This window comes from Cololabis saira, chromosome 16 (assembly GCF_033807715.1).
Source record: "Cololabis saira isolate AMF1-May2022 chromosome 16, fColSai1.1, whole genome shotgun sequence".
Classification (NCBI taxonomy): Eukaryota; Metazoa; Chordata; class Actinopteri; order Beloniformes; family Belonidae; genus Cololabis; species Cololabis saira.
The window spans coordinates 40,215,992-40,232,081 of NC_084602.1; the positions used below are offsets into that span (position 1 = coordinate 40,215,992).

Below are 16,090 nucleotides of genomic sequence, written 5' to 3' on the forward strand. Positions count from 1 at the left end.
TCCCTGGTGGAATGTAAACAAGGTGACTCTGCCCCCACTAGCCCTCCCTCTCCCAGGAACATCTGTGGACCTGTTTCAGAACTGATAACATCAAGGACAAGGAGTAGCTCTGGGGCGAAGTTTCACAGACTTTCCGCTCACACACACACACACACACACTTCCTGATAACCACACTTCCCTCCAAAGTCAACGCCTTCCTCGGCCCCCCCTCTTATCAACCCCCCCCAACACAGTCAACAGGTTTGAGAGCCGCGCCAATGGCGCGGTGCTCACTTGGGGTACTGTGCCGGGATCCCCCCGCCCCTAGAACCACCCCCCCCCCCACACACACACATGTGCAAGTCTTGTGATGAGGATGTTAAATTTGTCATGTTGCTTTCTGCGCTGAGGTGTTTCTTTGCACTTTCACACTGTGTATTCATACACAGTGTGAAGATGCCTTTTTTTCCCTCCCCCATCCCCAATGTCATCCTTTCTCTGATCTGATTTCGCCAGTTGACTCATGTCTCATGTTGTTATTTGTTTTGTCTGTTGTCTTGATGGGTTGTACTGGTCCAAATTTCACGGTGCTGGGACGTCAGCCCAGGGACATAAAGGCTTTCTGATTCTGATTCTGATTCTGAACTAAACTAGACTAGAATGGACTAGACTAGACTAGACTGGACTGGACTGGACTGGACTGGACCAGCCCCCTTCCTCGTGGACGTCGTGGATGTCGTGGACCTAGCAGACGTCGTGGACGTCGTGGACGTCCCGAGACGGTGTAACACTTGCCATATCGGTGTCGGACACGGGTCCAAAGCTGGTCACGTAGATGTCCGTCTTCACCTCCGTCACTCGGTCTGCAGAGACAAGGAGACAAGGAGACGAGAGACGACATCAGAGATGCTAACGCTAAGTGGCTAAGTCCTGACCAATCAGAGAGCTCAGACTCCCAATTAGGGGCGGAGCTTACACCTTGATTGACGTGCAAGTAGAATGAAGGTAGAGAGTAAATCTGACGTATTCTCGAATATTTCAGGTGTTTTCTTTTGTCAACCAAATCTCCAAACACCTCTTTGTACGGAAGAGTACCAGGGCCATGCAGGAGAAAACATATTTGAGAGGGGAACACTGCGCACTTCGAGAAAATAGTTGAAACGTCGAGATTAATGTTGAAATAAAATTTTGTGAATAAAGTCGAAATTTCAAGAATAAAGTCGAAATGTCGAGATAAATGTTGAAATTCAATTTCAAGAATAAAGTCGAATTGTCGAGATAAATGTTGAAATACAATTTCGAGAAAAAAGTTGAAATGTTGAGATTAATGTTGAAATACAATTTTGTGAATAAAGCCGAAATTTCGTGAATAAAGTCGAAATTTCAAGAATAAAGTTGAAATGTCGAGATAAATGTTGAAATACAATTTCGAGAAAAAAGTCGAATTGTCGAGATAAATGTTGAAATACAATTTCGAGAAAAATGTCCAAATGTTGAGATTAATGTTGAAAATCGATATTTCGAGAATAAAGTCGAAATTTCACCCTTTTTCTCAACTTTTCAATTCTATTCGGGAAATTTTTACTATTTTCCTCGACATTTCAACTTTTTTCTCGACATTTTGACTTTTTTTCTCGAAGTGCATAATGTAAATATAATTTTAATTTTTCTCCTGCCTGGCCCTAATCCTCCTGGCAGGAAGCAGCAGCCTGGCGGTGGAGGGATGGATCCCTGGTCCAGCTGCCCCCCCTCAATCCCCCAGGGACCCGGGACCGACCCCTGGTCCAGCTGTCCCCCCTCAACCCCCCCCGCCGGGGGTCTGAACCAGAACCGTCTGTCTGGCTGGAATCAGCTCTCATGTCTGCAGGCGTCACAGCTGAGGCATCATGCTGCTTAGAACTGTCTTTTTACACACTTGCAGAGGATTTGTTTTTAACTTTTAGCTGGGAGCTAATTTCACAAATCAGCTCCTGGTTTGACCTCCGTCGTGGTCCTCAGTCCTGGTTCTGAACACCCGGGTCTGGTCCTGGTTCTGAACACCCGGGTCTGGTCTGGCTTTTTATTTAACCATATCCTTCCTCGGATGTCTTTTTTGTTCAGATTTGTGCAAATAAAACAACCCTCCAACATCTGGTCCGACATTAAAGACTGTTTAATCACTAAATCCTCCACTTTTAAAGCTAATTTCAGTTTTAAATCCATCGAAAATATCAAGACTGAGTTCTTTTTGAGAACCACAAGGTTTTTGAGGAGAAACGTTCAGATCGTCTTCCCAAATGGTCCATTTTGGGCCGATCCCTCCCATCTACGACTGCGTATACTAAAAGTGCACATACACTCAAAAGCCGAAAATGCCGGGCAAAAAAAAATCCGGATCAATAAAACCATGTGCACGCAATCTTGCACGCAATGTTCGCTTCATAAATCAAAGTCCAGCTGGAAGGTTGCTCAGCTGAATCCGCCTCATATCCCGCCCTCTACACGCCCACTTCATACCAAAAATGGTATATTTTTGCATATGAATGAGCCTGCTGAGCATGCGCAGTGGCTTCGTGCAGCCTGTTTGGCGTCAGAATGAATGAGAGGGTGTCCAGCCACGGTGCCACTGAATTTCACTGAGATCTGAGATCGAGATGTTGTTGATGAGGAGGAGGACAGGAAAACCACATTATTTGGTGGTCACAGTAAAAGTAGAAAAACAAATAGTATAAAATACAGCGAGTGAGTGGCAGCACGCCGTTGCTGCGCGGAAGGCTGTGAGTGCCCCGGCGCAACAGTGGGGACACACGTCCCCCCGTCTTTTCAAAATCATTTTTTTGTCCCCCCCACTTTTTACAGTTTAAAAACTAACGGTAGGATCAGCCATTAACTGCAAATCACACCCTGTGCGAAGGGCTTGGCAGCCCCGCTTCACCCCCCGCTCCCCCTCCTCCTCTCCCGTCTCCCCTCAGAGCTGCTCAGGGAAGGTTTATGGTTCTGCATTACACCAACGCAGAGCCTACGGCGTAGGTGCGTGTCACTGCGTACCTTACGGCGTAGGCTCTGCGTCGTTTTAACGCAGAACCCTAATTTAGGCTTACACCCGCACGTAAAGGTTTCACGCGTGCGTAAAAGTCATTATATATATAAAAAAATCTGTGTCCCTTTAGGGAAGAAATGAGGGGCTCCGTGGAGCCCCTAAACGCTCTACAAAGCCCCTCATTTGTTCTGTCCTAAAGCGGTGGGTGAAGAGGAGGTTGCAGCAGCAGCAGCACCAGAGTCCTGACTGACTGAGCTTCACACACAGAGGGACACGATCAGCGCTATTTTATTATAAGTCTGATATATGTTGTGATGTGTGATGACATTATTAAGAGTATGACATGAATCTGGCTGCATTTCACCACCTCACAGCCTGCGTCGCCAGTTCCCCGTGTCTTAAGTAAATTCTTACGGGAGGGTCCGAGTTGCCGTAAAGATAAGCAGATTTTTCGGTTAGTTTTTTTCTTTTTAGATCCTAGCCTTTGCGTAGAAGGTGGATTCCGCATCTTTCAAGCCCTTTTTGTGTGCAAGCAAGCTTTATAGATGAGGCCCCTGGTGAATTACTTGACTTGTGAATCTAATATTGTTTTATTCCGTCTGACAGAAACCCGGGACAGGTTCTGGTTTTACGTAAACCTCCCAAACTCTCTCTCTGACTTCGTGGTTAAAACCAGAGACAGGAATAGAGAATAGAATAGAATAGAATGGAATAAACTTTATTGATCCCCCAGAAGAGAAATTCACTTGTATTCTAGTCCTGATTCTCAGGGACCTGGACTGGTTGCTGTTTGTGTCTCTGCCTGTTCCCGTTTCTGTTTGATTGTTTTCTCCCTTGCAGATTCCAAAAGATTGTGTTCCCGTTGTGTTTTCCTGTTTCTCTCATTTCAGACTTGCAGCGGATGTCACCCCCCCCCCCCCCCCCCCCCAAAAAAAAAAAAAAACTAATCTGAAATTCCTCTGAGAACATTGAATTGAATTGAGGGGGCGACATCACTTCCTTTATTTCCCCGTAAATCAAGGATCTCCTCAGCAGCTGCACGGCTGTTAAATGTCACCGGCGCCGTAAAGACAGAACCAGCCATCGCTCCTGCCGTCAAACACGTGAAGACAGAGGTCAGCAACCCCCTGGGACACCCACACCCACAGGATCCCCCCCCCGGGAACCCCCACCCTCGACCCCCGGGACCCCCCCAGACCGGCCCCCCCACCCCCGGGAACAAGCCCCGGTTACATGAGGTTTTTTAATTCGTATTAATTATTCCGATTTAAATAATTCCGAATTCAACTATTTTCCTTCAAGTTTACATGTAAATAGTAATTCTGAATTGAGGTTTACATGGAAACCACGTTTGATGGTCTTTCTCCAATTCCTCTCCAGGTCTGGGGGTTGGGAAGGTTCTGATTGGATAGGGGGGGGACCGGAAGTTAAACTACCGGAAGAAAAACAAGAAAAAAGTCGGAATGTTGAGAAAAAAAGTCGAAATGTCGAGAAAAAAGTCGAATTGTCGAGAAAAAAAGACGAAATGTCGAGAAAAAAGTTGAAATGTCAAAAAAAAAGTCGAAATGTCGAGAAAAAAAAGTCGAAATGTCGAGAAAAAAGTCGAAATGTCGAGAAAAAAAGTCAAAATGTCGAGAAAAAAAGTCGAAATGTCGAGAAAAAAGTCGAAATGTCAAAAAAAAAGTCAAAATGTCAAGAAAAAAAGTCAAAATGTCAAGAAAAAAAGTCAAAATGTCAAGAAAAAAAGTCAAAATGTCAAGAAAAAAAGTCGAAATGTCGAGAAAAAAGTTAAATGTAACCGTGAAATGGCCACGGTTACATGTTTTTTAATTCGGAATTAATAATTCAGAATTAAACTATTTTCCTTGGAGTTTACATGGAAATAGTAATTCTGAATGGAGGTTTCCATGGAAACACGTTTGATGGTCTTTCTCCAATTCCTCTCCAGGTCTGGGGGTTGGGAAGGTTCTGATTGGATAGGGGGGGGACCGGGAGTTAAACTACCGGAAGAAAAACTACCAGAAGTTAAACTACCGGAAGAAAAACTAACTTAGCCGCTGCAACTTTGAAAAGATCACCATTTTGATGTTTCCTGTTTCCATCTGTCCTTTTAATGATTTCTATTTCTTAAATAAATGGTCTCTGCTCTTGACCAGCGTTTACTGCTGCTGCATCTTGAAACTTTGTTAGGAAAACCAGCCCAGTGGAATATAAGATCATGGAGACAGACGGGGAGGGAACGAGCAGAAAGAAAGACCGGCAGAACCCTGGAGATCCTTCAGAACCTGGAGATCCTTCAGAACCTGGAGATCCTTCAGAACCTGGAGATCCTTCAGAACCTGGAGATCCTTCAGAACCTGGAGATCCTTCAGAACCTGGAGATCCTTCAGAACCTGGAGATCCTTCAGAACCCTGGAGATCCTTCAGAACCTGGAGATCCTTCAGAACCCTGGAGATCCTTCAGAACCCTGGAGATCCTTCAGAACCTGGAGATCCTTCAGAACCCTGGAGTTCCTTCAGAACCTGGAGATCCTTCAGAACCTGGAGATCCTTCAGAACCTGGAGATCCTTCAGAACCTGGAGATCCTTCAGAACCCTGGAGATCCTTCAGAACCTGGAGATCCTTCAGAACCCTGGAGATCCTTCAGAACCTGGAGATCCTTCAGAACCTGGAGATCCTTCAGAACCTGGAGATCCTTCAGAACCTGGAGATCCTTCAGAACCTGGAGATCCTTCAGAACCTGGAGATCCTTCAGAACCTGGAGATCCTTCAGAACCTGGAGATCCTTCAGAACCTGGAGATCCTTCAGAACCTGGAGATCCTTCAGAACCTGGAGATCCTTCAGAACCTGGAGATCCTTCAGAACCTGGAGATCCTTCAGAACCTGGAGATCCTTCAGAACCCTGGAGAGTTCCTTCAGAACCTGGAGATCCTTCAGAACCCTGGAGAGTTCCTTCAGAACCTGGAGATCCTTCAGAACCTGGAGATCCTTCAGAACCTGGAGATCCTTCAGAACCTGGAGATCCTTCAGAACCCTGGAGATCCTTCAGAACCTGGAGATCCTTCAGAACCTGGAGATCCTTCAGAACCTGGAGATCCTTCAGAACCTGGAGATCCTTCAGAACCTGGAGATCCTTCAGAACCTGGAGATCCTTCAGAACCTGGAGATCCTTCAGAACCTGGAGATCCTTCAGAACCCTGGAGAGCTCCATAAGGGCTGGTACTATAACTGGTACTATAATGGCCCTTTTGCACTAGTCCTCACTTGGCCCGACTCGGCTCGTCACGCCTCCACCCGTTTTGTCCCTGTTTGTTTTTCCCCCCCAGGGGAGAAGTGGGGGGGTTGGGGTGAAGCTGCTGTGACGTACTCGATTGCGCAACACCTTTGTTCATGTCGGCGCTGATCAGAAATCAGCTGGAGCCGGAGCGGCTGAGAGTAAAACAGCCCGTCTACATCCCTTTTTTAATTCTCTCCTCAGCCACCAGGTTTATGAACATCTGCACCTCAGAGTTGGATCACCAAACAGACGTTTGCGCTTTATAATAAAATCGCCGCGAGTCGCTCTCGCGCTGACTCCCGCTTCCTGATTCAAACGTCTGCCGGCCCGCCGACCAATCAGAGGCGTGGAGGGTGATGACGGCCCCGCCCCCCGACCAATCAGCTGCCTGTAATGTGGTGATGTCAGAAATAGTCCCTGCTCAGCCCGGATAGAACCTCGCCAGAATGGTTACAGAAAAATGTATCGGCTTGGCACGGCTCTATCCGTCTGGTACTACAACTGGTACTACTGGTACTATAAGGTATACTATAACTGGTACTACTGGTACTACAACTGGTACTATAACTTGGCATGAATTAGCCCCGCCCCTTCATCTGATTGGTCCATATTTGATAGTTTGTATATTCGGCAATAACTTTTAAATGGTTTGACATAAAGAGTCATGGTGGTGCAGACATGGTGGTGTCATCGGACTTAGTTTTGAGTCCTTGACCTTAATTGGTGAAAATTGCACGCGTGAGGGCCCGTTCATCCGTTCATCCGTTCATCGCTGCTTGCAGCTTTAATTTATTTTTGTTATTGCACTATTCTGTACTTTTTGGTTTATTTTACAATTTCATGTTTTTACATTTTGTGGCACCAGAGCTGATAAGCTTTGTTGAAATATATTTCCATGTTGTTTCCAATGGACATTAGAGAACAGAGAAACAGAGAAACTTGGGATCATTTAGTTTTAGTCCTCTTTTCTTTTTTTTTTTTAATTAATTGCCAAAATTTATCTGATCGGGAAAAAGTATCGGAAATGTATCGGGAGCCAAAAAAAAGTGATCATATCGGGAAAAATCGGGATCGGGGGACCAGCTCCAGTCCTCCTCCACCTCCACCTCCACCTGCACCTCCACCTGCACCTCCACCAGGGATCAGGTTTCAGGTGGGGGAACCTACACGGTCCTCCTCCACCTCCACCTCCTCCTCCTCCTCCACCTCCTCCTCCTCCTCCACCTCCTCCTCCTCCTCCACCTCCTCCTCCACCTCCACCTCCACCTCCACCTCCTCCTCCTCCTCCACCTCCTCCTCCACCTCCACCTCCACCTCCACCTCCACCTCCTCCTCCACCTCCACCTCCACCTCCACCTCCTCCTCCTCCTCCACCTCCTCCTCCACCTCCACCAGGGATCAGGTTTCAGGTGTACCCGGGTTTCATGGGGGTCTCTGGTATCTCCGGTCTCACCTCCCAGTCCGGGTCTCAGCCGGTTGTCGTAGCCGTCCAGCAGACTGTCCAGGATCCTGGTGAAGGTCGCGATGTCCTTGGAGTTGCGTGTGGAATTAGCATCGGACCTGAACGGGAGACAGAGGTGATCAGAGAGAGAAGCTCCGCCCCCCAGACCTTTCACACAGCTGCTTCACTTAGGTCTGGATTCAGACTGGAACCGGACCATAAAAAGCTGCTAGGACAAAGACGGGGGGCCGAGACACTAGAGGGCGCCAAAGGACAAACTAAATCACACATTTGTGAGTTTTCTTGCAAATTTCCAAGTTTATGAAATAATTTTAATTTGCTAATTCTTTTTGTCGAACAAGAATATTTAGATTTTTTCCAAAAAAAAATTTACAAATTAAATTGTTAAGCCATGAACAAAACTTTATTAAATCATAATCTGAGTTTTGTCTTGATAACATTTACGATTTTGTAAAATTATATGTATTTTGATTTGTATCTCATTTTTCAGATTTTTTTTCTGAGAAGTTTTTTTTTTTTTGCTGATTATAAATCCAAGCATTTTGACTTATTTGTTTAATATTAAAAATCTGGATTTTCTTTTTCTTAAATTAGAATTTCTCTCGCAAAATTTTAAAGTTATAAAGTACAAAAATTTGAACTTTTTCTTTCTTTTTAAAATTTGAGATTTACTGAAGTCGGGGATTTAAATTTTTCTGATAAATTTGCTGCATGAAGTCAGATTTTTTTAATTTCTTGGAAATCCCACAAATGTTATTAATTTATTCCCATTCATCTACATTTTAAAATCAAATTTAAAGTGTAAACGTGCACGTGAATGAAGAGTCAGTAGAATATAACTGTACAACATCTTTAAACAGACCTTTCTGTTAGCTGTTAGCCCATCTAGAATGAGTCCAAGATCTTTACAACCAGGCTCAACCACGAGTTTCAGTAAAAGCATCAGGTTCGTGGGTTTTTGTGAATAAAACATGCAAATTATTTCATATTCAAACGTGAGCTTTTGAGACGGATGTTGCTTCTTCAGTGTGAACATAGAGACGTGTATCATCAGCGTACAGGATGAACAGACTGATGGACGGTGGTTCACGTATAAACCAAACCAAACTGGGCCCAGTACGGATCCCTGCGGGACTCCAGGATCACCAGTGTGCTGAACCAATTAAATAAGACTTCCCCCATTTAATATAATCTGCTGAGAAGTCTATAAAAATATATATTTATGCCAAAACTGTTGCACGGTCAGTGTCAAATAGAGACCTCTAAAACTGATGTACCACCTTAATCTGATCTATTCTTGATATTTTTCAGAAAGTAACAGTTGGCTGTTTGAAATCTTAACGGTTCCGGGTTGTAAAGGGGCGTGGCCTAAGATCAGGTGAGCTGCTGCTCGTGTCTCCGCTATGGGCAGAAATATGTGCCACTAGAAACTGAATTTGAATAATTTATATTTTAATTTGAATTGTTCAACTTGAATAATTGCATAAAAAAACTGAATCTGAATCACATAATTTGAATTTGTATTGTTTAATTTGAATCATTGCATTGAAAAACTGAATCTACATTCAGTTCTCACAATTCAAATTCAGTTCTTGCAATTCAATTTCAATTGTACTGTGCCAGACATCCGGGTCTTCAGGAGGAAGAGCAATCGAGTGCAGATACAAAGAACTCCTTTCCGCTGATGTCCAAACCAGGCGTCCTTTTCTATTTATTTATTTATGTATTTATTTATTTATGTATTTATTTATTCATTTATTTATATTTCCTTTATTCTGAACACTGTTTGGAAATAATAATAATAATAATAATAATAATAATAATAATAATAATAATAATAATAATAATAATAATAATAATAATAGGGAGACCTGTAAAGTTCCAGCTGCAGCTTTGAGCCAACTCATTCACTTAATTGAGTTTATTTCTAAACCTAAAGTCATAAAAGCTCTTTCTATCATTTCATGGTGTTCAGTTCACAGAGTTTAGTCACAAATAATTTAAAAACACAAATACAGATAACAATCAATTGAGGTAAGTTTGTAAAATGGGACTCCCCAGAAGCTAAATAGCTTATGAATAGCGGCCCAGTCACAGCAACAACTATAAATTACACAGATACATATAATAACCTTATTACCTAAAAAAGAAAAAAAGAACACACAATAAAACCCTGAGACCTCAGATTTCCTAGATGCAAAGATATTCTTCTAAAAATAATACATCAGGTATTGGTATAACCATTCACAGATAGTTTTAGAGTTAGACATAATTTGATAATTAGACATAATTTAATAAGAAGAGACATAATTTAATAACAATTTTTGTTTTAGTCTCTTTTTTGAAAATTGAGAGGGATCCAGACTCTTTTATAGCATTTTATATCAATCTCATTCCAAATGTTTGGACCTTTACAGGTTACACTGAGACTTGTACATTTCAGTTGAAGTTCCTTCAGTTCCAGTTCCGGTCTCGTTTTCTGCTCATTACTCCTGATTCTCCTCCTGGGAACCTGCAGAACCTACAGAACCTTCAGAACCTGGAGAACCTGCAGAACCTGCAGAACCTGCAGAACCTGCAGAACCTGGAGAACCTGGAGAACCTGCAGAACCTCCCGGTCGGGTTCTTGGTGTCTCATCGATAACTAAGTGACTTTCAGGGCTGGGGGGCGCTTGAGCTGACCCTTAGAACCCCGAGAACCTGAACCTCCACTTGGACCTGAACCTCCACTTGGACCTGAACCTCCACTTGGACCCGAACCTCCACTTGGACTCACCTCGGGTTCCAAACCGCGGCGCAGCAGAGCAGCGCGCAGAGACGCGCTCTCCAGACTCCCCTCATCATCTCTGGATCCTGAGAATAAATCCTTCAGAGCGCGAGTGGAAGCGCGTCTTCACGTCCAGCTGTTGCTGTGACTCTCATGGGTGTCCACGTCCACGTCCACGTCCACGCGCACCTTCTAAAACCCACTCCAAACCCCGAACCACCAGCTGCAGCATCCGCCGCGCACCTGATCCGACAGGTGTCCAGTCCCGCTGTTGCCGGGGAGACGGACCGGTCCGGGCGTGCACGCGCAGATCCGCGCTCGTGGCAGGATGCTGGACCTGGACCTGGACCTGGACCTGGACCTGGACCTGGACCTGGACCTGGACCTGGACCTGGACCTGGACCTGGACCCAGAACCGGATCCGCGTCTCCCGCGGCTGCGTCCACGTGTCAGGCGAAGCTGCACCGACTGGAGCGGAGAAGAAGCGGCTCCTGCTGAGACGCGGAGACGCGGAGACGCGGCGCGCTGTGCGTGCAGAGTGATGATGGTGATGATGATGGTGATGATGGTGATGATGCACGACTGAACATCAGCCTCCAGTTGAGTGTGACGCCTCAAAAATCAGCAGTTTCATCAAGATCAATTTAATCAATAGATAAGAGACTAATTTATAATGTTTGAATAATAAAGATGGATAAAATAAACTAAAATAATAAGAGTCAGTTAAAGATAAGATAAGATTATACTTTATTTGTCCCTCAATGGGGAAATTCACTTTGTGCAACAGGAGTACACTTAACACACACGTGCAGGGAAAGGGTAAAAGAAAGTAAAAAATATATAATTACAAAATATAAACAGTATATGGAATGAAAAATAAAAAAAGTAGTGCAGTACGGAAAAGAAAGAAAAACAGTGCAAAAAAAGCAGGTGAGGTAGACAGATCCGTTTTCTACTGTGAGCCGGCCTGGCCAGTTGTAAAACCAAAAAGTTGATGTCATGAACTTGTTTGCAGCGAGACGCCTTGACTTTTAATGTCAACTAATAATCATCTCGTTGTGTGTAGCCCCGCCCCCAAAAGGGGGAGGGGCGACTGAGAGTGGAGCGAGCTGAGGTGACGTCTCCAGGGTAGGATGTCTCCGGGACTCGTTCTTGGGGGGCTGTTTCAGGCCACGCCCACAATACAACCAAGGCCACGCCCACACCACGCCCAGGTCACGTTGGAGAGAATAGAATAGAATAGAAAGCTTTTATTATCATTATACTGGTACAATGAGATTAGGCAGAAGCTCCGTAAAAGTGCACCCATGCAAAGACTATGTAAACAAAGACTGTGTAAACAACAAAATGAGAAACAGGAAACATAAATATATATACAAAATGAGTGAATGAGAGAATCATGATGCACATGAACTGAGTGAAAGAATATTGCAGATAATAGATGAAGAATATTGCACATAATGGATGAGGAATATTGCACAGTATGAGGAGCTTATTGGTTCAGAACGTTCACAGCTTTGGGAAAGAAGCTGTTCCTGAGTCTGTTTCAGCCTCCAGTTGAGTTTAACGCCTCAAACAAAAATCAGCAGGTTCAGGATGATCAATTTAATCATCAACAAAGAGACTAATTTATGTTTGAATAAAAAACAGAGATAAGAGAGTCAGTTGTTAAACCACAAAGCTGAAGTCATGAATTTGTTTGCTGGAGACGCCACGACATTTCAAGGTTCACTTTACCGTCATACCAAAAGTCCAAGTACAAGTAGAACGAAATTTCGTTGCCACTGGCTCAAACCAAGCAATAAAAACAATTAAAACTCTAAACATTAAAAGATAAGGACACTAGGCTAAAAACTAAAACGCTGCTTGCAGTCCTGTAGGCAGTCGTCGAAGGTAGACAGGAAACGGGTTCTGTTTATTTAAAAGTCTTATGGAGTGGGGGAAAAAACTGTCATGGAGCCTGGCTGTTCTGCACCTGTCGCTCAGAAACCTAACGTCAACTAATAATCATCTCGATGTGTGTAGCCCCGCCCCCAAAAGGGGGAGGGGCTACACAGAGTGGAGCGAGCTGAGGTTGCATCTCCATCTGGGTAGGATGTCTCCGTGACTCGTTTTTGGGGAGGTGTTTCAGGCCAACGCATAGTCAGAGCTCAGGGGGCCGCCCTCGGGGGCCGGGAAGACCGGCGAGACAGTTCGGGAGGCCTTGGCTTGGGCTGACATAGAATCCGAGGGGCCGGCTTCGGAGGACTAAGAGTCTGAGTGGCCGGCTTCGGGGCAGACCGAACCCAAGGTGCCGGCTCGGGGGGACACCGGGTCCTCGGCACCGGCTGAGGTGCGTCCAGTGGGAGGCAACGGCCGGAGGGCTGAGCTCGCCTGAGCTCACAGGTCCCAGCAGGGAAACATGGGGAGGTGTGTCCAGAACCACCGCCGGAACAGGACCAGACTGGGGCCAACGTTGTCTCCTCTGGGGTTGAACACACCTGGGCCCATCTCGAGCCAGGCGTGTTCCCCAGAAGGGGGGACGAGGCTGGGGTGCGTCCGGGGCCACCTCGGGAACAGAGTGAGGTGCGTCCGGGACCAGAGGTGTCTTCAGTATTCACATTCATTACTCAGGTAGAAGTATAGATACTAGAGTTTAAAAATACTCCTGTAGAAGTTGAAGTATCAACTCAAGTTTTTTACTCAAGTAAAAGTATAAAAGTACTGGTTTCAAAACTACTTAAAGTATAAAAGTAAAAGTAATGTAAGGGGGAAAGCCATGAAGGACAAAAGCCATTGAAAATGAATGCATCTTAGAATAATGCAAATATATTAAAGAAGCATATATGTGTACTATTGAGCATTAACATGTGTTTCAGAGAGCAGCAGATATGATGACTAGTTGCCTATAAGTATTGTAATGGTGCAAAAAGTCAAACTTCATGTTCATGTTATCATTTATCCTAACCTTTATTGGAATGTACATCCAAGTTTAGTTGCAGGAATCTGAGGGAACGGATGTAAGAACAAAACTGGACAAGAACATCTGAAACAACCACAACCAAATTCACTCTATCCGGATGGAGCAATCTAACTGGATAGTTTTTATTAAAGGCCAAAATGAAATAGAGTAATGAGACTGTTTTTAAAATGTAAGGAGTAAAAAGTACAGATTATTGCTTGAAAATGTAAGGAGTAAAAGTAAAAAGTCGTCTGAAAAATAATTACTCCAGTGAAGTATGGATAACCAAAATTTCTACTTAAGTAAGGTAACAAAGTATTTGTACTTCGTTACTTGACACCTCTGTCCAGAACCCCCACCAGGACAGGGGCAGGGGCTGATGCGTCCAGGACCACCGATGGAGCAGCAGCCGTCGTCTCTTCTACCTACCCTGAACCTGAATGCTCTTGGCCCACCTCGAGCCAGGCGCATTCCCCAGAAGGGGGACTCCTCCTCCTCAAACCGCGGCATGTTCTTCTCTGCCTCTCGGCGGAAATACTCCCAAAGGGTTATCCACTCTCCTACTGGGTCCATGCTGGCTGGTCCGTTCTGTAGGGAAGGTTGTAGTGAGGACCCAGATGCAGGAGAGCAGGAGGCAGGAGTTCCCAAAAACTGTGATTTATTAACTCAAAGAAAACCAAAAACACTGCTGAGCAGGATACAAAAAACAGAACATGAACATGAATCAAAAAACTATGAAAACCTGAGGAGGAAAACTGTCAGATTAATTAAAGATTTGAACACGTTTGTCCTTGTGAAAATAATGAAAACTATCAGAATTAGGCTTAATTAGGTCAGCTCAGAGAAGCTGACTGCTGGATTTTTCACATCCTTACCATTGTTAACATAAGTCACAGGACAGGCCACTCCCTGAGGGTATTTAGGGGGGTTGTCTGCTCTGTTAAACAGTTGACTATTGTGCAGTTGGACACATCTGTCCAAATACTTCCTGTTGACCAGTAGGGGCCTCATTTGACCCCTTTGACCCTTCGTGTTTCTTAAAGACTTTACCCTGACTGCTGGTTATCACATGTTAACAGATGACAGGGCAGCCCTTCCTGAGTTTGGGCTGTCCAACAACTATCCCATTGTTAGTTGACCATCTGATGACAACAAAAACCCCTTGACCATTTGAGGTTTCTTAAAAGGATGTCTGTTGCTCTGCACACCACAGATAAGTTGCTTATTAACTGAAAAGTCATAGGTGTGACTTTTCAATCATCATCTGATACCATGTCTGTTTCTCCATCTGCTTCTTCTAATTGTCCATTGTTTACCAAATATGGTCATGTTTCCTGTCAGTTTTACCAATAAATAGCTTCCTGCAAGGGGAGGGTCTTTGGGGAAGCATTTGCTGTCAGGGGGCTCTGCCTCTGTCAGTATGCTCTCCCCCTCCTGCAGGAACGCCTGAAAATCATTTCACAGTCTCTGTGTCTCTTCCTAAGTTATTAATTTATGTTATGATGATTTAGGAACCTAACAAAAACATGGATGGATCACACATACGGACCAGCAAGGAACAGGTGAAAGACAAGACCAGATATACAGAAGTGTTAACGAGACACAGGTGCAATCAGGGCAGATGGAAACAGGAGGGTCAAACCAGAACTCAAACACAAAGATATGGGCTTCAAAATAAAACAGGGAAATGTCAAATCCTGACAGCATGCAAGTTACAGATTTATACAGACAATATAAAAAAAGTAAGAAAATAAAGAAATTGTCATAATTGTCACGGTTTGTTTCGGTTCCGGTTTTATGTTGAATCTTTGTGTTTCAGTTCTGTCTTGACTTCTGTTCCATCTGCCCTGATTGTCGTCACCTGTGTCTCGTTTGGCCTTCTGTATACAGGACTTTCTCAGAAAATTAGAATATTGTGATTTTCTGTAATGCAATTACAAAAACAAAAATGTCAGACATTCTGGATTAATTACAAATCAACTGAAATATTGCAAGCCTTTTATTATTTTAATATTGCTGATCATGGCTTACAGCTTAAGAAAATTCAAATATCCTATCTCAAAAAATTTGAATATTCTGGGAATCTTAATCTTAAACTGTAAGCCATACAAGTAACAGTAGGGGCATCAAAACTCAAATACCTACAGATACACAGGATACATAAAGTAAATGACAGCAATAAAACAGCAATCAGCATACAATTAAGTTTATAATGAATGAAGCTCTAAGCCAGAAAATAATGGGAACCAAAATTCTTGAAAAAGATGCCACGGTTATATCTTTTCTAATGGTAGAAATGCTGTGATTTGGTCAATGAAAGTCTTAAAAGATGGAGGGGAATCATTCTTCCAAAATAAAATTATACATTTTTTTGCAAAGTAAGTTATCAAAATTAATATTAATATACATTTTAGTTTTTTTAATTGCATTACAGAAAATAAAGAACTTTATCACAATATTCTAATTTTCTGAGACAGTCCTGTAAATCTGGTCTTTGCTCCCCGTCTCCCTGCTGGTCTGGACTGTTTCCTCCCTCCGTGTCTCAGGTTGTTGTGGTTTTATTATCCTGTTGAGATTCTTCTGCCTCCTCCTCAGTTCAGACCCCCCCCTGACCGGGTCAGAACCCCCCCCGGTACGTGATG

At 44.0% G+C, this 16,090-nt stretch overlaps 1 protein-coding gene across 1 annotated transcript in view; it reads right to left on the reverse strand.

The window, feature by feature from the left end:
• gabra2a (gamma-aminobutyric acid type A receptor subunit alpha2a) overlaps positions 1-10,961 on the reverse strand; it is a 42,800-nt gene extending 31,839 nt beyond the window's left edge. Inside the window, exons 1-3 of the mRNA XM_061744080.1 lie at positions 10,517-10,961; positions 7,732-7,838; positions 776-843 (exon numbers count right to left, since the gene is read on the reverse strand). Of these exons, the coding sequence (XP_061600064.1) occupies positions 776-843; positions 7,732-7,838; positions 10,517-10,584 (243 nt within the window). The 5' untranslated portion in view covers positions 10,585-10,961. The remainder of the gene's footprint in view (positions 1-775; positions 844-7,731; positions 7,839-10,516) is intronic.
• Between the last annotated feature and the right edge of the window lie 5,129 nt (positions 10,962-16,090).